The sequence below is a fragment of the Anopheles darlingi genome, chromosome 3 (assembly GCF_943734745.1).
Source record: "Anopheles darlingi chromosome 3, idAnoDarlMG_H_01, whole genome shotgun sequence".
NCBI classification, from domain to species: Eukaryota; Metazoa; Arthropoda; class Insecta; order Diptera; family Culicidae; genus Anopheles; species Anopheles darlingi.
This window is the reverse complement of record NC_064875.1, coordinates 41243439-41268331: the sequence shown is the minus strand read 5'-3', so window position 1 is coordinate 41268331 and position 24893 is coordinate 41243439. Positions and strand designations below refer to the sequence as shown.

At 47.7% G+C, this 24893-nt stretch overlaps 7 protein-coding genes across 13 annotated transcripts in view; 5 read left to right on the top strand and 2 right to left on the bottom strand.

The window, feature by feature from the left end:
- LOC125954684 (prominin-like protein) overlaps positions 1-2497 on the bottom strand; it is a 40624-nt gene extending 38127 nt beyond the window's left edge. For all 3 annotated transcript variants that reach the window (XM_049685171.1, XM_049685175.1, XM_049685174.1), the window contains exon 1: positions 1952-2497. The gene's annotated coding sequence lies outside the window, so the exon portion shown is untranslated. The remainder of the gene's footprint in view (positions 1-1951) is intronic.
- A 452-nt stretch (positions 2498-2949) lies between these two features.
- Positions 2950-6031, top strand: LOC125954690 (leucine-rich repeat flightless-interacting protein 2). Its single transcript, XM_049685182.1, has 3 exons — positions 2950-3176; positions 3439-3550; positions 3612-6031. Exon 3 carries the CDS (start codon positions 3730-3732, stop codon positions 4999-5001), a length of 1272 nt encoding a protein of 423 aa, XP_049541139.1. The 5' UTR covers positions 2950-3176; positions 3439-3550; positions 3612-3729; the 3' UTR covers positions 5002-6031.
- A 5736-nt stretch (positions 6032-11767) lies between these two features.
- Positions 11768-14281, top strand: LOC125954686 (vitamin K-dependent gamma-carboxylase). Its single transcript, XM_049685178.1, has 3 exons — positions 11768-11864; positions 11935-12540; positions 12612-14281. The coding sequence occupies exons 2-3, from the start codon at positions 11990-11992 to the stop codon at positions 14143-14145; spliced, it is 2085 nt and encodes a 694-aa protein (XP_049541135.1). The 5' UTR covers positions 11768-11864; positions 11935-11989; the 3' UTR covers positions 14146-14281.
- Positions 14282-14617: 336 nt separating this feature from the next.
- Positions 14618-19952, top strand: LOC125954685 (iron-sulfur clusters transporter ABCB7, mitochondrial). Of its 2 annotated transcripts, none has more exons than XM_049685177.1 (7): positions 14618-14749; positions 16539-16707; positions 17585-17708; positions 17795-17949; positions 18014-18180; positions 18279-19460; positions 19528-19952. In XM_049685177.1, the coding sequence occupies exons 1-7, from the start codon at positions 14618-14620 to the stop codon at positions 19756-19758; spliced, it is 2160 nt and encodes a 719-aa protein (XP_049541134.1). In that variant the 3' UTR covers positions 19759-19952. The 2 variants fall into 2 exon arrangements, with proteins under 2 accessions (XP_049541134.1, XP_049541133.1); XM_049685176.1 differs by having other exon boundaries at positions 17252-17708.
- Positions 14947-16522, top strand: LOC125954687 (SET domain-containing protein 4). Its single transcript, XM_049685179.1, has one exon. It carries the CDS (start codon positions 15118-15120, stop codon positions 16474-16476), a length of 1359 nt encoding a protein of 452 aa, XP_049541136.1. The 5' UTR covers positions 14947-15117; the 3' UTR covers positions 16477-16522.
- A 94-nt stretch (positions 19953-20046) lies between the features above and the next one.
- On the top strand, positions 20047-20939 carry LOC125954692 (RNA-binding protein 8A). The gene has a single exon (XM_049685185.1). The coding sequence runs from the start codon at positions 20158-20160 to the stop codon at positions 20653-20655; it is 498 nt and encodes a 165-aa protein (XP_049541142.1). The 5' UTR covers positions 20047-20157; the 3' UTR covers positions 20656-20939.
- Positions 20940-22251: 1312 nt separating this feature from the next.
- Positions 22252-24893, bottom strand: part of LOC125954682 (2-oxoglutarate dehydrogenase complex component E1) — a 16495-nt gene continuing 13853 nt past the window's right edge. For all 4 annotated transcript variants that reach the window (XM_049685169.1, XM_049685167.1, XM_049685168.1 and 1 more), the window contains one exon: positions 22252-23541. In XM_049685169.1, coding sequence (XP_049541126.1) covers positions 23442-23541 — 100 coding nt within the window. In that variant the 3' untranslated portion in view covers positions 22252-23441. The remainder of the gene's footprint in view (positions 23542-24893) is intronic.

Below are 24893 nucleotides of genomic sequence, written 5' to 3'. Positions count from 1 at the left end.
CACGGTCGGAGACCTCCCTACGAGATACGTTGCTTTGATTGAACGTTTTTCGAAAGTAATGGCCACCGAACGGCGGGTGCTAGCAACAACCCACAGCCTCCTCGGACGTCCTTGAAGCTCTCAGTCGTCGTGTCCTTGGCAATGCACAACGGAGGCATGATTGCTCCACCAGCGCGTCTAGCAGAGCATAAGAGCTTGTTCCAATTTCCCTTTGTTGTCTGCACCGACTCTTGTACTCCGTCTCCGGGCACGCAAATGAATCCGTTGGTTGCTTTTTCGTTACCAGAGGACGAAGAGAAGAAACAATGACATTCACGTCACATTATGCTGCTGCTGCTGGTGCTGCTGCATCATTTCGCACGCTCGCCAGCCAAGCGAAAGAGAAGATGCAGCAAAAACAACGGCCCCGTTGTCACCGTTGTAGCATATCTAATCCCAATCCGGTTCTGTCCTCCTGGGGGGGAGTAGACCATCTCAAGAGAGTGAAGCTGCATAGGATAGGGACCCCGTGTTGATACCAGCAGGGGCAATGGGTTGATACGTGGGAACCAGCACTACTTGTCCTACTTCTGTGCCCTGCATTAATGACATTTTCAGCTTGAAAGTTATCATAATGTATAGCAGCTTTTGGGGGGGGGGGGGGGGGGGGGGACCGAACGTGACGACTGGTAGCTTTTGGGAATAACCAACCTGGAACGAAAACTGCGTCCACTGCGACCGAACTGCGACGCCAGTTTTCAGTAAACAGTCGCACGTTTTGACGATGTATCCGTCCAACACCCAAAAAAGCAAGGTTGAATCCGATGCGCAATCGTTTCGCATGAGATGACCTCGCTGCCGTAGGGCCCGGACGCCAGACCAGCACGCACGCAATGATAATAATCCTTTCTGGTGCTGGTGTGCCGCACTACAACGCAGATTTTCTGGAAAACCATTGGTGGCGATAGACCCCCCCCCCCCCCACCCCCCTTTGGTGTGCCGAAGAGGAACAATATGTTCGGAAGCAGAACAACATTTGGGTATAATAAGGGCATAAAATCGAATTACAACGCTTCCGCCATAAAGGTGAGACCGCGCAACGCCTAAGACCATCTTCTTATTAAAACATCCTCCATCGTCTCCCCCTCTGTAAACCAATTATCATGCCGCCGGACAAGAATGGGAGCTCTTCGCACGCTTCCTAGACGGCGTTGCGGCGTAGTGGACTGGGTTTATTGAACTGGAGTCCGAGGAGAACCAATAAATTTTGAAACCAATTACCCGGCGGCTCGTAACTCCGTGACGAACTCTGTCGTGGGGCTAGTGTCCGCTTGGAAGTTTGAATTTGATGATTCAACACACTCGGGGTCTGCCGGCCAGCCACTGGGGCAGTTCATGGTCGCCCGAAAACCATTCTTGAAACGTCATCCCCGTCCGGTGCTTGCTCAGGTGGCCTTGGATTGTTGTAAACCCAATCGCAGCGGCCTTCTTCTTTCATTGAACAGTAAAAAAAAAACAGAAAAAGGTGCCTGACGACGACAATTCAGGCCAGCAGCAACGGGCGGTGAGTTGTTTGCTTCATCGGTCATTTCGGTTGTATCGGTTGGCTAACTGCTTTAGGGAGCAGTTGATCGACAATTTATGCTCCATTATGTTTAATTAATGATCATCGTGGGTGCGGCGGTATCTCCATTCCCGTTCTTTGAAGTGTTTGTAGGGGAAGAGCGTTTACTAACAACAACAAAAACAGTTCAGATCAAAGTAATCTCCCGCTCGAAAACTATCACCAACATTTTCGAATATTTATGCTAAATTTACGGCTTATTATCGTAATTTCTCATCCTGTCTATGCTACGACCGCCACCGTATGTTGCGCATAGGAAAAGAACCCCCCATTTTATCTCCCGGTGGAGATGATGTTTGTATGCGCAACGAGGAAAAATAAAGGAAAACCTAAGCAAAATAGACCTACCGGCTGTCCTCGTCCTCGTCGTCGTGGATGCGGAGTCGTTGTTGGTACACTTTCTTCCTCGGGTCGCAGCAGCCTGGCGCTCTCTCTCTCTCTCCTTCTTGCGGCACACGGAGAACGACGCTCTCCCGTTTCTTCAGAGCAAAAAAACTCCTCTTCGGCACAAAACAAAGAAGCCCAAGAACAACGCAAACCCGCTTGCAAAAAATGCACTTTTCACGCAACCACCTTCACCCCACCACACCCGTAGTGCCTATTCTCGCTCAGAAGGATGCAGTTTTCATTCAACTTTTTCCTTCCAAACACCCCCGCCCACCAGCACTGAATTCTAACCCCGTGCTCACACACGCACGCACGCACTCACACGGTCACAAACGGCTTCTTCAGCGGCACGACATTTTCCTCCTTTTTTCACTCCGATTGGCGCGACAGGAAGCTGCCTTCCTGGGCCTCGTATTTGATCGTATCACTACTTTAATTTTTATCACGAAACACTTAAAACTTTGCGGAGTTTAACTTTAACGTCTTCACCGCGAAGTCTGAAACGTGAGTGTGAGTGTGGCGATGTGAGTGTGGGCCGCAGACCAAAAACAGTTTCCAATGTTGCCAGATCCCAGCTCAGTTTTCGCTTCAAATTTCGATTTTCTTGTGCAAAACATTTATATTTTATCCACCATCACTGTAGAGACTGCCAGACGAGCAAGTAACGTCGAAGCTGAGTTGAATTTGAAGCACGCATGAGTCTGTGAGACGAATAATTTCCAATTGCGGGTTTTGCAACGCCCGTTTTAAGTATTTTCCATGTGAATCACCCCAAAGTATTGACTGAATTTTACCAAAACCTGCGCGTTTTTCGTTAATCAGATTTTACCGGTTTAACTCAAACTGAACTTGCTGCTATAAACGAATCTAACCCCGTTTCCTCGTTTTTTCGTTTTCCTGTCTGGTGATTATCGTTTTTCGTTTTCTCCTCCTGGAAGTTATCGTTTTACACTGTTCTTCTCTTGCGCTCCGTGAAATGGGGATTTTTTAAGGTTTTTGGGCTTCTTGATAAAGATATAGGTGATATGAGTGAATTCAAGTCGTTTCCCAACACCCGCCGTTGTTCCCTTTGCAAAAGTGGGTCGGAAAAGTGTAAGAAACTTGGAAAACCGCAGCGCGAAGGATCCCCAAAAAGACCGAACAGAAATCTATAGTCTTTATGGGTATAGTCTTTTAGTCATATAAGGTATAGTATTTTTGCTAGTCTGCAGCTATAGTCTTTTGATGGCCCTTTTCGGCCGGTTTCTCCAGGGATGATCTCCCTTTTTTGTGGGAGTTTTCAAGTTTGTGTGACAACAAACACGTTCTTGAGGGATCAGCTGATCGAAGCCAAATTTGAGGTCAACGAACCGATATTCAAATCAATCAGAAATAAATAGTATAACTGTGTTATTTAAAATAAAATAAAACTTTTTATATAATTTTCATGGATTTTTTTCCTCAAAAAGATCGGCCACCAAAAAGGATTTTAAATCTTTTTACAACCGGAAATCAACCCAAGAGGATTTAGTAATCTGCGGCCGAGATCTGGGTGTCCCAAGAGGAAACCATCTGAAGCCGGTATGTTTTGAAGTTCGTGATACCGCAAGGTTCTGTTGCTTAATCCGAATTCTCCTTTCAGCAAGATCTCCAGCACTTACGGCAACGGAAACGAACATCCTGACAAAGAAACATCCGTAGGAATCGTTAACAGAAAGAACAGCAGCATAAAAACCCTCTGCTAAATCCTCTTCATCGACATGGACACTCCCGTGGGGCGTCGCCGGAGTAATTCTCGCGTGAATGCCGAGGACCAGGCACTAGATCAAATCGCCAAGGAGGGCGAAGCTCGCCTAGCGGCTATCCGCCAAGCACGAGCCGAGGCTCGCGAGATCCGGATGCGTGAGCTCGAGCGCAAACACCGGGCACAGGAAGTAAACGCGGACCGTGCATTCGACCTGCAACAGATGGTCGCCACAACGGAAGGAGCCGTACCTGCTGGTGGTGTTGGTGGTGGTGGCAAACCCAGCGGTAACGTCATCCTGCCCTCCACCAGTTGCTCCAACGCCCTGCTAGCTTCCCGCATCGAACGCGCCGTTACCGAGCTGGCCTCGTCGAGTGCAAAGATTGTAGCCAGCTCGAGCAATACTGCCGCCACGAAGGAAGAATTGCTACAGGGCATGTCGAACAATCTGCAGGAGGTCCGGGACTGCTTCCGCTCGAACATGGTGGAGTTGGCGCAGCTCGATAACGATCGGACAGCCTGCAGTTATCAGATTGAGCTGTTGAAGGATTCGTTGAACGACGTGGAGGAGGAGTTCGCGCAACTACAGCGCGAATATCGCGACAAGTGCAAGGATCGCGAGGCTACAAAGCGAGAGAATGACAAACTGCTCGAGGAGATTCGACTCGTCCAGGGCCAGCTGATGGAGCGCGATTCGCTTATCGCCAAGCACGGGCTGATCATAGTAACCATCGAGAACGAAGACGGAACGGATGCACATCGGGCTCTGGTTAGCAACGAAAACGCTGACCTACTAGGATCCGCCACGGGTTCGTTAGATACACGCCTTCAGCAGTTCGCCAAGGAGAAGACCGAACTGCAAGCACAGCTACAGAGCATACAGGAGGAGCTTAAGGATATCAAAAGCAAAGGGCGCCGATCGGTGCCCCCGGGTGGAGGGGACGATGACTTCAACGAGGACGCTCTGAGGGATGCTAACAAGCAGATCAACGAGTACCGAAACCGGCTGCAGAGTGCAATGAAGGAGAATGGAAATCTACAGGCTAGTCTCGCTCGTGCGGAATCGCTGGTGATTCGTTTCCGCAGCACTGCCGAAGCATCCGAGAGGGCCGAGAACGAGCTTAAGCTGGAGCGTCGCAAGCTGCAGCGGGAAAAGCGTGAGGCTGAAGAACGTGCGGACGAGCTCGAGACTACCAATAACCATCTACGGACACGACTGGAAAAAATGCGTTCCTCCAAGAACGCACTACTGAAGTCGCTCGACAGGCGGCACGACGAAGACTGTTGAACGCTGGTGGCGAAGGTACCAGGTCACGAGTATTACGCAGCATTATGTTAACCTTTCATTTTAGCAGCATTACTGAGGAGCATTTGTTTATATTATTATTTGGCCGCGTGATAGACTAGTAGTGTTAGCGGCATCGAACAATGGCGACACACGCTTTAAGCAACTGTGCGATCTTGCAAAGGTCTTGGAATCTTGGAAGACCATCATCATAACGTAACACCAACATCAACTATAGTTATGTACAAGACAGAACAAAAGAACACTTTCCCTTCCCACACCTTCTTCAGATGCTCAATGCTCACCTGTACTGCACGGAGTAAGCAGGTCAGGGCTAGGCAGGAACGTAGGCAAAGCAACCCGGTTAATGCGTTGCCATAGCGATATGAGCATGCAAATTCCTATTCCTGTTTGCTTCCAAAGTAGTACATACTATGCTTTAAGTGCCAGCATGCCATGCCACAGAGTATCTGCTAGCCTTCCGGAACGAATGCAGGCAGCGATGTATGTATCCTCTAGCTGTAAGGCCTTTATACAAACAATGCCACAATGTATAGAGAAGCATTTATAAGGATTAATTAACGAGTTAACGACAAATAGAGAGGGCATGTCTATTGTTTAAGTTGTTTGTATGTAAAAAAATCCAATTTGTCAGCGGCGATCATCTGTCGTTTTGAAGGATAAATACTCCTTGTAACTAATCCAGCTAATCTTTGCTGGCGTCCGGCGTCACCGTTAATATCCTCCAAGAGCTTCTGTTCCACAATTTTCCCCCACTTTTTTGGTCTACGGAATCATAATTGTAGCAAATTATAAATAAATGGAATGCAAACCTGATTTTTTTTCTGACGAGAGGATTCAATCGGAAAAGCTGTTGTACATAACCTTTTTTATGAACAAGCATCTTCATTCTACTGATTGAGATCATTCTAAGAATATATTGAAATAAACACAGGGTCTACGATGACATCATACATGGAGGGTCGCACATGGCAGACGATCGTCACGATGTCATCATGAACAGAACCTACCTCGAGAGAACATTTTATGACGACGGCAGAGCAGCACTTGATCCGAGCTAGACTCGGACATCGATGACAAAATGCGGTCGCATAAATTACTGCATGCATCTCGCGCTCGGTTCTTTTGAAACTGTGAAATTTGCTTGTTATTGTCCGTTATTTGCCGGTTAAAATATTGTTTTTCTAAACGGTTGACAATTTTCTATGATTAAGAATAACTCTCGTTTTAAACAAAACTTTTTGATTATGAAAACTTGTTCCAGCTTTATATCTAGACACTCGTTTTCTAACGAATCTCAAAGAGATTTTAGAAATGATTCTCTGTTGTTTCTAATTAACTATAACTGCTGTTTTCAAACGATAGACAGCAGTAGTATTCCTTTATTTTAATACACATTATTCCCTAGTAGATTTGGAAATTAGAATTAACAAGAAACAACGCCCTACGGATGCCCACTCATAATCAGACAACGACCCAATCTCTCGAAGTGGAGAGTGGTTTGTTTTGTTGATGATGACCGTTCGTGACCGTTGAAGCACCTCATTAGTGAAGAGAAACATAACTACCTAACGACAATTCTCAACTTAAACATTCTTTCATTGTTCAAAGACGATCCATCCCCAACCATCGATTTAAATGAATCAGCTCGATCAGCGGACAATCGTTTAAACATGCTTTTCACTTTACGTTAACGGAATTTAGTCGCTTCACCCTCCAGTTCACCAGGCACTGGCACACCCGGGATCCGGTGTGGTGGTCAAGTTCACTCTTAATTTCAGGTGGTTCAATTTCACCCACAAAAAAAACAGAAAGGAACACCATTATTGTCTTGTAGGCCGAATTGAAGATGTACCCCCCCAAAAACACCGGTCCCCGAGTTTGGCATCTGTTTAAGATGCAACCAATTCAACGAACCATAGCGCACCGGTTTCTCCGTTTAAAGCGAGAAACCGTGGCGAAGAAGTACGCGCCGATTTCGAAATCAAAAGCCATCGAAAGAAAGATCCTTCCGCCAAGATGCTACCATCTTGATCATACACATCGTACGCTAGTTTAGCGTAGATGTAGCGACCGCCTTCGTTACGGATTGCTTTCTTCGCGGTTCACCGGCTGGGCGCTTTTCATTCATTTTCATACCGTACGAAGGGTTCGTCGGGTCACCAGGTGAACCAGGCGAGGAAAATTTGTAGTAACCATTGGCTGTGACGATCTAAGAAATGCGACAACGACAACGGCGCACTTGGATGGAAATCGAAAGCGCAACCAACCAATCTAAACGAGGGAAAACCCTTTCCAACCTTCCCAGGTGGGTGGAGTGAAAGTGTGGATGTGGATGGAATTCCTTTCTGGAGGACACTCTTCAGAACAATGGCTAGCAACCGTTACTTGGTGGTGACTACCTTGGCACAAAATGGATTTATGACCATCCCAAAACGGTCATCCTCTCAACCCACGGAACACCGGAAACAGGGACCACGGTCCACATCAATAACCCTAATCATCGATGATCCAACCGGCGGCTGGATGCTGTGAGTCTACACAGCGCGCGAACGGCTATAAACCATCGAAGCATCGAACAGATTGTTTCCACTTTCACTCAATTGAACTGCGAACGCCACATTTCCCGAGTCCCGCGCCTAAACACACGTGTGCTGCAGCACTTCCGTGTACTTCCGTGCGCTCGGTACTCACTACTCTCCGGGTTGGTTCGAGGTGGTGGCGTTTAGGAGGACAAACATGTCCCGCAAGCGATTCGTTTCGTTACCACCACGAATCGCCTTGTCCATGTCCATGTTGCCATTGTTAATCTCCATTACTTATCATGGCGCGCACCTCCGTTCGACCAGGTTTGTACGAGGCCTGGCTCGTGATCTGGCTGCACCATATTGGCGCGTATGGTGCGCCGTTATTGCATAAAACTCACGGAATTCCCACCTACCGAACCCCATGACCCCTTTTCGCACGCTAGTTCCGAACGGGGGAGGGGGAGAGGGGGGCTGCAGCCGGTAGAAAAAAGAAACAACAAAAAAGTTGGTTAAAAAGCGCTTCGGCCAAAAACGCGATCGCCCCACCAATGATCCAGCTGCGTCGGCGATGCCGATGTGAAGAAAAGTGAAATGCGCTGCGGTTTAGTGGTAGCCGAAGGTAGGAGTCACCGATTTCGGCTGTTCGGTGGCGCTTAGGGTACACTCAGGCTCCCTTCCAGATTGCCAGATAGTCGAGGGGGTGCGCGCTCGCGATCAATCGCTCGCGGTGAGTAAGTTTGGTCCGCTGCCCGGTTACTACAGTCGCAGTTTGTGAACGGTGCAGTAAGCATGCCTTCCACCGGAAATGGACGTTCACGTAAGTGGGTTAGTGAGATCAGTGCGAGTATTGCGCAGTGCCTACTAGTCCTGCTAGTGGTCGGTGTAGGTTATCGTGCAGACGCCATCAATTACCGGAAGGATACAGGGTAAGTGTTGTCGTCGTGCTCCGAGCCGAGTCAAGCGAATTCGTTATCTTGTTACGTGGGTGTGCGCCTGTACTCAAACGCGTTATTACGTACGACCACCAGTTATGCCACCGATGGAAGGGATCAGTTCGTTTTCCGGGAACCGACAACATCGGCAAGCGTAGGCCCCCGACCCGGTACCGTGATTCAGTTCCAAGCGGAGGATGTAAAACGCACCGGACGTGTCCGTTTTGGAGACGTCGCAGATAGCTATCCTTCGGCTAGTGCGCATTATCCTGATAGTTCGCCCACCGGTTCCTCCGGTAGTAACTTCTTCGGTACAACTGCTTCGGTCTCCAGTGGTTCCAGCTCTTCTCCGAATACGGTACCGTTCCAGAACCGGGATCATGAACGCGATCAGTTCTATACCGTCGGTGCATCGATTCAGTTTGCTGGCAATGCAGATGCTGTTATCACACCTCCTCCACCACCGGCGGCTCCAACGTTTTCCGATGGACAGTCGGCCAATTACCAGCAGCAGAAAATCAAACGAAAGAAGAACAAATACAAGTACCAGGCCAACCAGAAGGTCTACAACATAGCAGGAAACTCGGTAGCGGATCAAGCACAATACGCCCCTTACCTGGGTGGTACTGGCGGTCAGCGGTATGGAGGTGTTCCACTGCAATCCGATTATCCGACCGGCGGAGTACAACAGGTGGACAACTCGATAGGAAACTATCCCGAGCTTCAGCGGCAACAGTATCCGTTTAGTATGAGCTCCGCCTATCCTGGTGCGTATGGGTACCATGGACAGCAACCGAGTCCGGTCGGTAGTTTGTATCAGCAATACCCACAATATCCGTACCAGTCACCCTATGCAACCAGCTCCCCGTACACGAGTCCCTATTATCAGCAGCAGCAGCATCAGCCACAGTTTGGAGGTTCTAACCAGCCACCGAATGCGCAAAGCATTCTTGGGGTTCTCCAGAGTATCTTCAACTTTGCACCGGGAACCTTCGGTAGTCCCGCAGTACAGGGTCCTCAACGCCCGGGTAGTGTGTACGGAGGGCAAAACTATGCCGGTCTACAGCCCGGCTTCTCAGGTGGTGTTGGTGGACAGCTACGGCAGGCATTGGATAACATTGCCGACAATGATGAGCTTCAGTGTGTACCGAAGCTGATCTGCATGATGTCGCGCAGTTCCACCGGCCAGGGTTTCAGTAGCTACGTGAACCGGGGTCTGCTATCGACGTAAGTTTAAGGTGTGGTTATCAACCGATAGTAGCACCACTAAGAATGATATTCCTCTTTTTGCTTTTCCCAACATCTCCAGAATACTGAGTGCCGTACCGGACAGTTCACCGTGGCTAAAGTTCTCTCGTGCCGCCCTGCTTGGCTATGGTATCGGTGCGAACAGCTGCGATGCGTACTATCCCAAGTGTCCGAAGGATGAGATGGAGATTCTCTACTACCTGAACAATCATCGGGGAGGTTTCTTCCGCTTCTTTAGCAATGGTGATCAGCAATCGCTGGCTGGGCAGCAGCAGCAGTTCGGCTGATAGATGGTCGTAAGTAACTATCAGCAGTATATTGAATCTAGAAGGATTAGGGATGTGCCAATAGAATGGATTTTGGAAATCGGTGATTTAAATGGAGTCGGTAAGAGGGGATGTTATTATTTATTGTTATCCAGTGCATGAACCAGGATGATAGTGAAGGACCCGTGCGATCTAAGTAGAGTCGTCTTCAGGTCTGCCTTATGTAGGAGCCGAGTTGGTTGTCATGACAGTGTATAGCTAGCGTGTAAGGTAGTAACTGAAACCACCCGCCCGTGTTTAGTGCATAAACTAAGTAAGCCGATTTATCCACAAACGCCTACTATGTGAGAGAGCAAAGAGTAGTACTGGCTAAATATTGTGCTTCAGCTGTTGAAAGTTGCAAAATGGAGCACAAAATGCCCTTCAATAACAAGCAAATGTAAAAGCTTTAAACTAAAAGAAGATAATATGCAAAACTGACGAAACTCAAGGCTAGCAAAGACCGTAAATGAAAGAGACAAAAAAGATAAAATGCAAACCCGCATCCGTTACTCAACTTGTAAATGACAGTCGAATAAAGAAATTCGTTCAGTAAATTAATGTAAAAAAGCTGGCTCCTCCTTTTGCGGGAAGACCCCATCCGCACGCTAATACATCCACTCCTGCCGGTCTCGTAAGTGACCGACCCTGGCCAAAATTTCTGGCGCTGCCCAACAACAAATCCACTTTCGTTACGAAAGTCCATCATACGCCATCTGCTGTTGGTGCTGCTGTTGTGAGTGTTGGCAAAGGTGGAGGTCGCACTAACTTCATCAATGGCCAGCGAACGTTATGTGGAGATTCGCCATACGACCGCGAGCTCCACAAGTCCGGTGGTGGATGTTTACTTTCATCTTCCTGCACCTCGCGCTCCGACGCCGCTGATGACGCATCACACCTGGTACGGTAGTGTGCTGATTGCTTGCTTCTACTACTCGCATGGCATTACCGGGCTGTAGCGACGTTATCCAATCCCCCGGAACAAACGTAATCCCACATCGGCACCCCGAACAACGGTTGTGCTTTCTCTGGTGCTAACCTGGCGTGGGAGGCCGATCAAAGCTCAATCTCTTATTATCGAACGACGACGACGGCGACGACGACGACGAACGACCGAGCATGGTCCCATGGGGCAGGTTGATACATTGACTTGTTATTGCAACCGACGAGAAACTAGAGCTAGGGTTGAGCTCATTAAGGGGATCGGAAGGGGTGCACAATTGTCGCATTTTATGGTCACCGTAGCAAGTCCCCAACAGCCCGGGGTGTCAGGAGAGGGCGCGGTCCCTGATCCAAGGTCGTAAAACTTCCCAAGCATCCAAGTGGGAGGCCGGGACTAATGAAAAACCATTTCCATCCAGCATCCGCATGACATTTGCGACAGGAAATGAGATGTCGCATGGCCAGCTAGATTGATCTCTCTAGCCCCAAATCGTTTGCTCTCCATCGTGGCGCTGAAGATGAAGTGCGAATGAACTTTGTGCATTTCGGTTTTCACAAATTCCAACCGTTTGGCAAAGAAAGTTAATATACTCCACGTTTCGTGACCATTCGGACGCATCTGTGAGGCCGTTTGTAAACATTACTCCAGCATCTTCCGCTCTCTATCCTTGATACATCCCAGCGTGTACTGCGCATGACCCAACAAGCGCGCTCTCATCTGTTTCGTTAATCAGAGCAGTGTCTGGCAGGATATAAAGGTCCGCGTGTGCGATGCTCTACCTTCAGTATTGAAGGTTCATTCGGTTCGCATCCCAACCCACGAAGAACAGACGGTTGTATTGTGACCCGTGCAAGTGCCCGTTTATTTCCAGCATCCTTCCGACGTAAAGGTAAGTTACGGTCGGGTCCCTATTTTATGTATAAATTTGGACACTTTCATTGAATCTTTCTTCACTACAGAAGGCATAATGTAGTCCCTACAACGCCTTGTACCGTATACTCTACCTACACGGAAATGATGACGACCGGAAATGCCGAAGAACCAGATAGTAAACCCTCCGATGCCATTCATTCACACGACAATGAGCCGACCGTTAGTTGGAAATGGGTGGCGGTGGATCGACTTCTTCACACCGTAACCGGGCACGATCGACGATGTGTGGACTCATTCGATGGTTTCGTGCACCGTTGCATGTACCGCCCGGTCGATGGTGCGGCCCTTGCCGTGGCGCGTATCCTTTTCGGCCTCGCAATGCTAATCGATATTCCGGAGGAACGTGGCGGCGGTGACCTAGACCTTCGTTGGGGTGAACCACGGGACTGCCGGTTTCCGTTGATCCACTCCATGGAACCACCGGCCTTACCACGTATGGGACTTATCTATGGCTTGATGTGGCTCGGTGCTGCCGGCATGATGTTCGGTTACCGGTACCGGTTGTCCACCGGTATCTTCACCTTGTCCTACTGGTACGTGTTTCTGCTGGACAAGAGCGCCTGGAACAATCACAGCTATCTGTACGGGTTGCTCGGTACGCTGTTCCTTTTTACCGATGCGAACCGCTGCTGGTAAGTTAGCAACTGGTGATAAGCTGAAAGCAGTCTTTTTCTATCTGTAGCAATGTCCCCTTGGTTCGCAGGTCCATTGATGCTTGGCGGGAACCGCACGATGATGGTATGGTTCCATTCTGGAACTACTTCATCCTTAAGTTCCAGTTCTTTGTGCTGTACTTTATCGCCGGATTGAAGAAGCTGTGCCATGAGTGGTTATCTGGATACGCGATGACAAACCTTAGCTACCATTGGGTGTTTGCACCATTCCGGCTCCTGCTAGGGGCCAAGCTAACCGATTTACTGATCGTGCACTGGTTCGGTTGCCTGTTCGATACATCGGTAGTGTTTTTCCTCATCTACGGACCTACGCGCCGCATTGCAACCGTGTTTGCCAGCATGTTTCATCTTATGAACTCACGGCTCTTTCACATCGGCATGTTTCCCTGGGTCTGTCTGACTCAGCTACCCCTCTACTACAGTGCCAGCTGGCCCAGGCGTATTATGCTACCGAACACACTCGGTCATGATTCCGGAAAACCCGCCTCAGAGCATGTGGAACCTGTTAATGACGATGATGATGGAGTCACTGCGTTATCTAACGAAAAAATGAATCAACAGCGACGTCGACGATGCTGGACCGTGATGACCATGTTGGCGTACTGTTCCGTGCAGCTGTTTCTACCATACTCGCACTTCCTCACCCAAGGATACAACAACTGGACGAATGGGCTGTACGGATACTCTTGGGATATGATGGTGCACGCCTGGGATACGATCATGATCGGTATTCGTGTGGTAGATCACGGACACGCATCGGCCACACCTGTGCTGTACGTGGAACCGTACGCCTTTACCGACAACGATCGGTGGACGAAGCATGCGGACATGGCCCTACAGTTTGCCCGCTGTCTCGAGCGTAACATCCACCGGGAACGGCAGGCAAAGCCAAACATATCAATCTACTTCGATATATGGTGCAGCATGAATGGACGGTTCCAGCAGCGGATATTTCACCCGCTTGTGGACATCCTGCACGCACCGTGGTCTCCGTTTCAGCCCGTGCCTTGGGTACTACCTTTGCTGAATGAATTCAATGGTCTGCGGGACACGGTAATGCGTCGAATCACCGAAACCGTGCTTAGCTGGAGCAACTACACGGACGTACTGTTCATTGCGGACTTTCCCGGGTTAACGTTGCACAATTATGTCGCTAGCGAGCTGTACAATGTAACGCTAACGGTGCTCAACGGTACGGTACGCTTTGCGATGGCCATCGATGATGAACTGGATGCGGTGGAGTCTGGCCCTCCGCTGCTTCTCGGTCCCGGCGGTAGCATACCGGTGCTTTCAGGCCATTTTCATGCGATCGAAACGCTCGGTGAGGAACCGTCCTGCTTTATGTACACCTTTGTCAATCGAACCAAAGAGCTGGCAGGGCTTAAAGGTGCACCCGTTAAGGATGAACGCAATGCCGCGATGCTCCCACTGCGTGAGGAATTTCTGCATCGATGGGAAAACTTTATCCGCTTCATGCAGCACGTCGGTAACTCAGTGATGTTCGAGCTGTACGGTGTACCTATGCCACGACGGTTGAAAGAGCTCGTAGTAGATGGTGGCTAAATCAATAGCGGTCGATCGATCGCTATGCTTCTACCTGTGTGAATGTGCGTAATGTGTTGTAGAACTTGGTGGGCAAACGTGTGTGATTTTTTTTATTACGGAACGGCCGATGGCATCTATTTTTGTCAAATAAAGTAACAAAGCTATAAAACACGTGGCGAGGTACACTTTTCCGTTACATTTCAAACGGATAGCAGGGTCTGCTCGCGAGACTGTGCTAAATTGGCACTCGAGGGTTTTGGCCATATAAGCTATTTAAAAAAGAAGATTTAAGAGCATTTTGAAAAGATAACATAAAATTTGCCTTTTTTCGGTCTGGAAAAAAAACTCCAATCGCTCGAAGGTCGTTAATTAACACGGCAAATACCAAAAAAGCGAGTCGGAAAGCCCGGAAACTCAGGCGGGTTTCAGAATGAACTCAGCTTGATTACGACAGCAGAGATCAGCAGAGACCTTGAAAATGACAGTAAAAATGGCCGGGCTGCTTTTTTTACAGCATTCAAAACAATTTCCGCAAAATTCCCACCGTTTGCTGGATTTAGTGCGAATTTCCTTGAAAAATCATCATCCTCTTGGCGATAACTACTGCAGGCTTCGCTCGCGGGTAAGTTCCGTTTCTCCTACTAGCTTTTGTTGGTCCAGGTTACGCATCACCGCCGACGTACTCTCGGTCTGTGCAAAAAACGCGTGTGCCACCACAAACAGCGGCGGTGCGGAGTGAGAAGAGACGGGGACCTACTTTTGCCAAATTCGAGCGCTCAATTCACTGAATGCTTTTGAATATCCAATTTCAGAACTGAGCTTAACTGTTCACTCCCGCCGCTGTGTGGTGGCAAACGCCAGAATCCCGTTCACGCAACTCTGACAGAGCCCCCCTTTTCAAGGCCAGGGTCGTCGTAGTCGCTCCACAGAATACGCAATCAGCTGGTCAGGCTGGCTTACATAATCCTAGCGGATCGGAACGATAATAGGATGACGCTAAATTGTAGCGAGAACAAGAAGAACAAGCGGAGAGCAAGAGCTCCTCGAGAGTGTTTAGATCACGTCGATCTTTTGCGGTGGTTGAAAGGCCTAGGATGGGCGAACGAAACCCGACTTCGGATTGCCGACTTTCCCGAGACCGGCAAGGGTCTTTTCTCGCGGAAATCGATCGCGGCAGGCGATCACCTGATATCGCTTCCCTTCGAGGCGCTGCTCGGCGGAACCACAATCGAGCAGGACGAGAGCTTCCGAGTAATGTTCGATCCGGAATTGCTCGAAGAACGGGACCGTGCCACCGAGGAGAAAGTGTCCTTCCAGACACTGCTCGCCTTCTATCTGTGTGTGCAGGAACACAACAAAAATCCCGCACTCGCACCATACCTCAAGTCCCTGCCGGACAACTTTTCGAATCCGTATTTTTGCGCCAAGCAGGAACTCACTCACCTTCCGGAGGTGTTGCTGATAGCGATGGTCAAACAGAACCAGCAAATTAAGAGCGAATTTGCGAACCTAATTAACACACTTCATCCGGAGTGGAGGAGCATGATCGTATTGGAACGCTTCAAATGGGCCCATTTCGTGGTTAACACACGGAGCGTTTACATAGATCCCGAGATCGTGCGCATGATCAACAGCTTCCTGCCGAACGGTGGTTCCCTGTTCGATGGTTTGCTCTCCGATGCGCCATCCATGGCGTTGGCACCGTTTCTCGACTTTTTTAACCACCAAAGTGGCACCAAAACGGTCAGCAAGTGGTCTCTTACCGTAAACCAGATTCGAGATCGACTGGCCAAGGGCAAACCGCTGGAATTGTGCTACGATCTCTTCATCGAACGGGAATTCGATCGAGGCGCTCAGATCTACATCAGCTACGGTACCCATAACAACACCAGCCTACTGCTCGAGTATGGCTTTTTCCTGACGAACAATCCGAACGATTTCGTCGAGCTGACACTGGAAGACGTGAATGCGTTCATTAGACACGATCCGGAGTTGCGTTGTTTACGGTTACCGCGCGAAAAGTACTGCTTCCTGTCCGACCACCAGCTGAACGAACAACTATTCTTCGTTGAGGACGATCTGCTGAGCCACAATCTTACAGTATGCCTCACTATTCTGTTCGTTGAGCAGAACATACACAACATGCGAACGATCGCTTTCGGATCGACACCTCCGCTTGAACCGATCCGATCGATTGTGCACCGGTTACTGGACTATCTTGTGCTGCAAATGCACCGTTCGATCGCGGGTTTAGCGGCGCTTCCTAACCTTACCGCATCGGCGAGCGTGTATCGAGAGTACCGGCGGGAATGCGTAGAGTTTTTAAATAAAATTAAAAACAAATTGTAAAAATTATTTCCTAAATCATGTTCTTATCTCACAACGGCGAATTATTCCTTGGCGGACAGCAGCAGCTGCATGTAACTGCTTCTGCAGCAAGCTTGCTCCACTATGACCGTCGAACGAGCGCTCAACCGACGCTTGGAGTGCAGCGTAGAAGCTACTCAACACCACCAGCGGGTTCGAACTTCCAGGGCACCGAAAATGCCCTTCGGAGTATATTCCAAAAGAAGAAGAAAGGTAAACCACGTCGCGACCCCATACCATCTTTCCACTTTACTCTCATCTTAACCAATCTCATTCCGGATGCGTTGGATGTACCTACGCGCTTGCCTGTGTTTTGTTTGTCAAACGCGTTACTAAAACGACCTCACTAATCGCTTGGGTCATTTGCGCGCGAATACACACTACACACATTCGATTTGCGGCACATGCCACATGCCACCCCAGGATGGTGCTACTAATCTTGTTCCACACGTTTTTGTTCTTTTATGTAGGATGAGTGTGATAATTGCACAAATTTTCCACCAGTTCAACTCATTCGAATGCTCGCTTTTTTCACATAATATTTTGCTTTTGTAAAGTTCAGTTAACTTGTATGATTCGTTTTGTTGGCTGCTGCCTGGTCGATGGAGCAGCATTCTATCCTAAGTTCTCGTATGTCTCTTTCTTATCTCCCCTCTCTCTATTTTCTATGTTTGACCACTCTTGGCAATTCTTTCGCCCTTGCGGTTACGATTAATGACCGTTGGGATTTGAAAAACAAAATGTCGATTTTGAATAGAAACGAACCATGGAGTGCGATTTGCAACTCGAAGCATACCTCCACCATCAGAGCATCGAGCGAAGGAAGAAAAGGGAAGCTTCACTTCACACCTTTTAACCGAAAGCGCCTCCACGGCTCTCTGGCAACAACGACAGCGTCAGCAAGAACGGTACTATCACCGGTACGAACACTCGAAGAATCTGCATCGCGCCAAGTTCCTGGGAGGATCACAAGCGATCGCTAACATGGGCCGGGTCCCTCCTAACCACCAACCATTACTGCAAGCTCCCACCACCACCATCATCACCAGCATCAAAGCATCATCACCAATTCGTCATTGTTTCCATGTAGGGCACCATCCGGCGTCCGGCGAATCGATCGGCACCTACGATGGACCGGAAGTGACGGCCACCGATATGATCAAGGCGATGGCAACGTACATCTGGCCAAAGGATGATGCGATGGTGCGGAAAAGGTGAGTACTGGTGTCGCTGCCATCAGTATTTTCCACCGTCCTAAGCTGTTCTAATGGTTATCCTGGATCCGATTGGTCCCCTGCAGAGTGTTGGTATCCTTGGGCTTACTGGGCGGTGCGAAGGTGCTGAACGTGTGCGTTCCCTTCCTCTTCAAGATGGGTATCGATAATCTGAATGTTCTCAGTATGGACACGGTTCCGGAAGCTGCTACGGCACTGACCATTTCGGTGCTGTTAGGGTGTAAGTAGTTACACCACGTATATGGCCCACACTGTATCCTAATATGGCTCTTCTTTTCTTGTAGATGGAATTGCACGCGCCGGTGCAGCTGGATTCAACGAGCTGCGAAATGCCGTGTTCGCCCGTGTGGCCCAACATTCAATCCGCAAGATCGCTACCAACGTGTTCCTTCATCTGCACAATCTCGATTTGCAGTTTCATCTTAGCAAGCAAACCGGAGCACTGTCGAAGGTATAGCTCACAGCTACGGCATCCCATTCTCGGATTCTTCATTTCTCTATCATTCGCTCTCTCACAAACACGTGCACACACACACACACGCACACTAGACAATCGATCGTGGTTCCCGGGGAATCAACTTCGTGCTCACGGCCATGGTGTTCAACGTGGTACCAACCATATTTGAGCTGGCGCTCGTATCGAGTATTCTCGGTGCAAAATGTGGACTCGCGTACGCTGCCCTATCGATGGGATGTGTCGGCGTGTACAGTGCGTACACGTTGGCGGTCACGCAATGGCGCACCAAGTTCCGGATCTACATGAACCAGGCGGAGAACGAGGCGGGCAATAAGGCAGTCGATTCGCTGATCAACTACGAAACGGTGAAGTATTTCAACAACGAACAGTACGAAGCAAACCGCTACGATAAGGTGCTGCAAAAGTACGAGGCGGCAAGCCTCAAGACCAGCACTAGCCTTGCGCTGCTCAATTTCGGCCAGAATGCGATCTTCAGCGTGGCCCTGAGTGCGATCATGGTGATGGCTGCGAACGAAATCGCACGTGGCAATATGACCGTTGGTGATCTGGTGATGGTGAATGGATTGTTGTTTCAATTGTCGATTCCACTTGGATTCCTAGGCAGCGTGTACCGTGAGGTGCGCCAAGCTTTGCTCGATATGCGCACCATGTTCACCCTGATGGGCGTCGAGAGCGCCATCCAGAACCGTGCCAATGCCCCACTGTTGGATGTTCGACGAGAAACGTCTTCGATCGAGTTCCGCAAAGTTGGTTTCCGGTACGCACAGAGCAACGACATTTTCAAGGATCTCTCCTTCACCATACCGGCGGGCGCGAAGGTGGCCATTGTCGGAGGGTCTGGTTCCGGGAAATCTTCGATGGTGCGGCTATTGTATCGATTCTTTGAGCCGACGACTGGACAGATTCTCATCAATGGCCAGAACATAAGGGACGTAGACCTGCAAAGCCTAAGGCGTGCCATTGCCGTCGTACCACAGGATTCCGTGCTGTTCCACGATACGATCCGGCACAACATTCACTACGGTGATCTGGCAAGATCACAGGCCGAGCTGGAGGAAGCAGCCCGTATGGCGGATCTACACGAGTCCATACTTCAATGGCCAAAACAGTATGATACGCAAGTCGGTGAGCGAGGATTGAAGTTGTCCGGTGGAGAGAAACAGCGGGTAGCGATTGCTCGAGCCATCTTGAAGAATTCACCCATCCTGGTATTCGATGAAGCTACTAGCAGCCTGGATTCAATCACAGAACAAGTAAGTGGCGCGCAATCATTTCACGCTTAAATCACACACCATCTTTCCTTTTTTGTCCGTTCCCCAGAACATACTGCAAGCATTGGCACGCGCAACGGATAATCGTACCAGCATCTGCATTGCGCATCGGCTTTCGACGGTGATGGATGCGGATGAAATTTTGGTTCTAGAAAATGGGCGCATCGGGCAGCGTGGAACGCACGATCAGCTGCTGCGAAGTGGTGGTCTGTACACTAAGCTATGGGACACCCAGAATCGACAGTATAAAGCTGGAACCACCCACGACAACAAGCGTTAATCTGGGACGGCTGAAATGCTGAAAGGACGCGAATGAATTGTGTAAAGTTTGTTGACTATTTTTAAGGTAGAACAAAACTATAACGTACCATTACGCGAACGCGAAACACTTGGCACAACCGTATATTTTGAATTGTACCATACCTTATGAACACACGTGAACAATGTGAGTCCTTTGTGAAAATTGCCTTAACTGCCTTCATTTTGTTTCCGAAAGAAAGTAAAAACGGTCATCGCTGAGCCGTTTTCAAAATTATCGATGAAAGTGACAGCAAAATCGATGAAAAAATGACAGCCACCGAGAACTGTCAAACGCGTCCTGCAGGAAAACAAAAAAGAAAGTTCCTGAAATCGAGAAATTTTAGTGAAATTCAACTAATTTTACTTGCAAACGTGCAGAATGGCCGACGTGCTGGACATTTACAATCACGAGGAGTTCGAGGTGGACGAAGACGGAGACCAGGGCATTGCGCGGCTGAAGGAAAAGGCCCGCCATCGGAAGGGACGCGGTTTCGGTAACGAGAGCATCCCGCGTGAATCGATCGACTACGAGCGGCTGCAGGACGACGAGGAGGAAGCTGAACCCGGCCCGCAACGGTCGGTCGAAGGGTGGATCCTGTTCGTGACTTCCATCCACGAGGAAGCCCAGGAAGACGACATACAGGAGAAGTTTTGCGAGTTCGGCGACATCAAAAACATCCACCTGAATCTCGACCGTCGAACCGGCTTCCTCAAGGGCTACGCACTAGTCGAGTACGAAACGTACAAACAGGCGATGGCAGCCAAGGAGGCCCTGAACGGTTCGGAAATCCTGGGACAAACGATCGCGGTCGACTGGTGCTTCGTGAAAGGACCGAAGAAGCTCAAGAAATCTTCCAGTGAGCGACGACGGCGATAGAACCGTATCGGAACCTAGCGTAATACCCTTCAGGATAGGTAACGACGGTGCACAACCCACTCGCGAAAACTGTATCATCCCTACTTACCACGTACCCCTCGTCACTTGATCATCAGTCACGCATATACCACAGAATAATGGATATTTTGTAAAGCGGTTGAGAATATACAGGCTGAACAGACACGGAATAAATTAAATCTTGATGATAACTCACCAACCTACCTCACTCTTATGCAGAGGGCTTTGATTCATTTATCACTAGGGGAAAATTTCGATATGCTTTGGAATAGTAGCGGCAAATCTTTCAATTTGATGCAATTATTCTTAACTAGTTCGACCTTTTCGGCTTGTTGTCTGACCCCGGAAGAACCGGTAGCTGAATCATCTTTGGCGAGTGGTTTTGCAAAATCCATGGCAGCTTCTATCAAATGTTCAAACTCGCGCTGGTGCGTTGGCTTCGTACCCGTCGCTGTAGAAGCGGAAGCAACTCTTCCGACATAACTGTGGAAGATAGAAGTGTTCATACATCATCCCATGCTTCATGGTGTTATAGACCGTCATGCTCGAATGTAACATGTGCCTCGCATTAATCAGATAACTTTATTTACCCATAAACGGGCCACAATCGTAAGTCAATCGTTAGGAGTACTATCTTCTTTATCATTTACACTCTGGGAGTGATGATTTTGGTACATACTTAGTTTTGTTAGCTAGCTGTGATGGTTGCTTGATTACACATGGTTTGGTTATTAATATTCTTTTGATTACCCTCGGTAGGTTGCTGTGCCGGTGCAAAATCGGTGCAAGTAGAAGTGCAAAAAAGTGCATCCAAAATATATTCACAGACATGTTTATCCAACAACCCCACTCGATAACAGTTTTTGCTTCAATTTCCGTGCACTTTTAAGTGTGCTCTTGCCGCGTTACGCGCTTTCTCTCGAACAACGAGTGTATGTACAAACGCCCGGAAACACGTGTGCTGAGTGCGTGTGATTTTGATTTCTAATAGGCGTTCATGCAAAGTTTAGTAGCAACAACAACGGCGGTTGCTAACATTTGGTTTTGAGTTTTGGTCATACAGAGTTTAGGTTTGCTAAAACATGCGAATAATACTACTATCTAACCATCGCCCACAGGTGCCAGTAGATCGTGTGTAGCAGGTCTATCATTTAGGGAGTAGTGTAGGCTGACCAGGCGTTGTACCCTTGTTTTAGTCATAAAAAGCCGCATATCGTGCGTATCATTCTGCTGTCGAAATGTGGCCCAGAGTGTGTGTTGGATAGTAAGAGTGTTCAAAATGAAAGCACCAATCGATTTCCTTTTGATAAAACCGTTTTTAACCGGACCTATTCTGCACAGTAAACGCATAATTGTTCAATGCTCCCTTTCGTGTTCATGCATTTATGCGTTTATATGCATTACAGAGCTACACATATCCAGTAGTTACGGTACAGGATAAGCATGAGTTCAGAATCTCTATACGTTTAATCTGTTACCACTCTACACCGCCGTTTGGTAAGTCTCCTACTAGTTTGTTAGTTAGAGAGATGTGAAAAAACAAAGAGAGAAAAGGAATAAAATAAAACAAAACAATCATAACGTCTATTCTATGTGTGCATTTTTATTCAACAACAGACTCATCCAATTCATTCATTTCAAGTGTCTGTAACTTGCCGCTTGCACGCCCGTATTATCTTTACAAAGAGCCACGGCGAGCGTCACGGTAAAGCTTACTTTGCTCCGTTTAAGCCAAGCTGTCACCGATCCTCCCACCATCCACGTTATCCTCTCACAAAAGATCCTTCTGTCCTGTTTCTCAAACCGACCGACCAATGCCGAATAATGCAGTGGCAAAACGCGGCGTAAAAATGGTAATATAAATAAATATGATCTCACATCTTCATCGCATTTGGGTGCCTGCAAATATCCTGCAAACCGCAAAACAACCCACGAATGGGCCATGGGCCTTGCCTGTCTGCCGTGTGTTATACGCTCTCATCGTTCAGTAATGTAAAACATAAATCTACCTAGAAGCATAAGTGTGTCGCGATAGTTTGTTTTAGGACGATTTTTTTTCGTCCGAGCGATTAGAAAATAATGGAGAGATGCTATTATTTTCGCGAAGGGCCGTAGTGTGGTTTCTGGTATATTTTTAATCTATTAACGCTACATCCTCCAGATCGGTGCTACTGTAAAGTATTTTGTTTCTCTCCTATGGTTAATAGTTGCTGCAATCTAAAGGGAGGGCTTTTGAAATATTTGCTACCTGTGTAGTGTATGCTGTTCTACTGCCTAGCGTATTAAATAGACCTACTAAAACTAGTGAAAAACTTCATAAATAACCAAGCGTCAAAACACACGTGGTGCAGAGGATCGTGTGTTTTTCTACACGCACTGCCACAGACGCTCGCATGCACAGTGAGACAATTTGATTTCCTAATGTACTCCCGCTGAATAGTCCCTCTGTCATAGTCGGTCTATCGGTACACGATCTGCTGTTGCTTGCAGGTGTTATCATTATCGTCATTGTTCCCCTTCGTTCAAGGGAATAAATAAGCAAATCGTTTTAGAGATGCAGAGTCGCCACCGTTTCGTTCCTCGATGTTACACTCCCACCGTCTCGCGGCATCGTTATTGCAAAAAAGGGGGGTCATATAAACGACCGTAATATATACCCACAGACTAACAAAACAAACAAAAACCATTCACATTTGTCCCGTTGTTTTCCTCCGTGTTCCGTAGTTATATATAGTGTTGTTGCACCTTTTTCGTCGAGTTTAACGTTTTTACAAGGCCATCGCGTCGTCCAGCAGGTTCTTCAATTCCTTCACGTGTTGGGCCTTTGAGCCGGTAGCGGTCGATGCACCGCACGGACGTCCAACGTAGCTGTAGCAATGTCCAGTCGAATCGAATAATAGTGACCAGCAGAACCCATTTCATTGGCGGCAGGAAAATGGAAATAAAATACATCATCAGTAAAATGGGTTGTAGTTGTGGGGGGATTGCAGATGTTTTTTTCATCGAAAAACAAAAATACAGCAGATAACATTACTTGATATACTAATCTTATCAAGAACCACAAAAAGTAAGTTAGCAACAATGCGTTTGGTTCAGTGTTTTTTGATATTGTTTAGTTCTTTACAAAACACAAAACAAGTGTGGATATCGATGGTGGGATTATTTTTAGTAGGAAGGAAAATGAATATGGAGGTTTTCTTGGGTGGAGATTCAATTATAAGACTTCACATTCATGAAGAAAGAACACGCAAAGAATTAGATATAGTATGGTAGAATGGTATGGTAGACCTTCTGTTGTTGTGGACAGCAGTGTAGTAGAGAGTATACAACATGTAGTGAACAAGTAGGTGGGTTAGATAAAAGCAATATAGCAATCTATACTATCTACAAACACGAACAGTGGGTCAAGTAGTATTTTATGCCTTAGCATTTATGCTGCAATCACTGAAATGCAACGGTAATTGTGTTATAGGTATTAGGTTACATCGATAAATGAAGTCGACAAATATTACGCAAGTAACACTTCAGCCAATCAGACAGTCAAAATACTTTTAGTATGATAAAATAAAAAAAAGTTAACACTGAATAGAAAACACAAAAAATATTCTAAAAATCAAACAGTTAAGGCACTCAAACATACACTCACACACGTTTCATCCAATTGTGCAACATACAAGCACGACATCATCAAATGATAACAAGATGAAAGCCAATTTGAACAAAAAAAAGTTGCCAATATCACCAAAAGTGTAGATACAAAAAATGATCCAAACTTTTGTAAAACATGGTTTGAATGAAATTTTATACAAAACAGTAACAATGCACAGTACTGTCAGAATGCTAGTTACACTGCATCTAGAGTCTAGCCAATCGTTTCTGTGAGATGAGATTGAAGAAATACCACTAAGAGAGCAAAGCTTTATCCTAATCATTTAAAATCATTAACTTTACAGAAAAAAATCTAATATCTAATACCATCAGCAATGGAGTGACGACTCTTTATCGGTTAGATCCAGATGCATGAACAACCACATTCAAGCTACTATGTACTGCCAAAGGAGCAATTGGGGAATGGCGCAAATAACTACTAAGCGCAAATACAAGCCCGCTTGGCACTGGAGAACATAAGCATAGGCGCACGCGGGATATAAAGCTAGGCGTTCGCATGGACCAATGGGTGGTATAATAAGTGCTAAAGTAATGCAGGAGCTTGTGTGGAG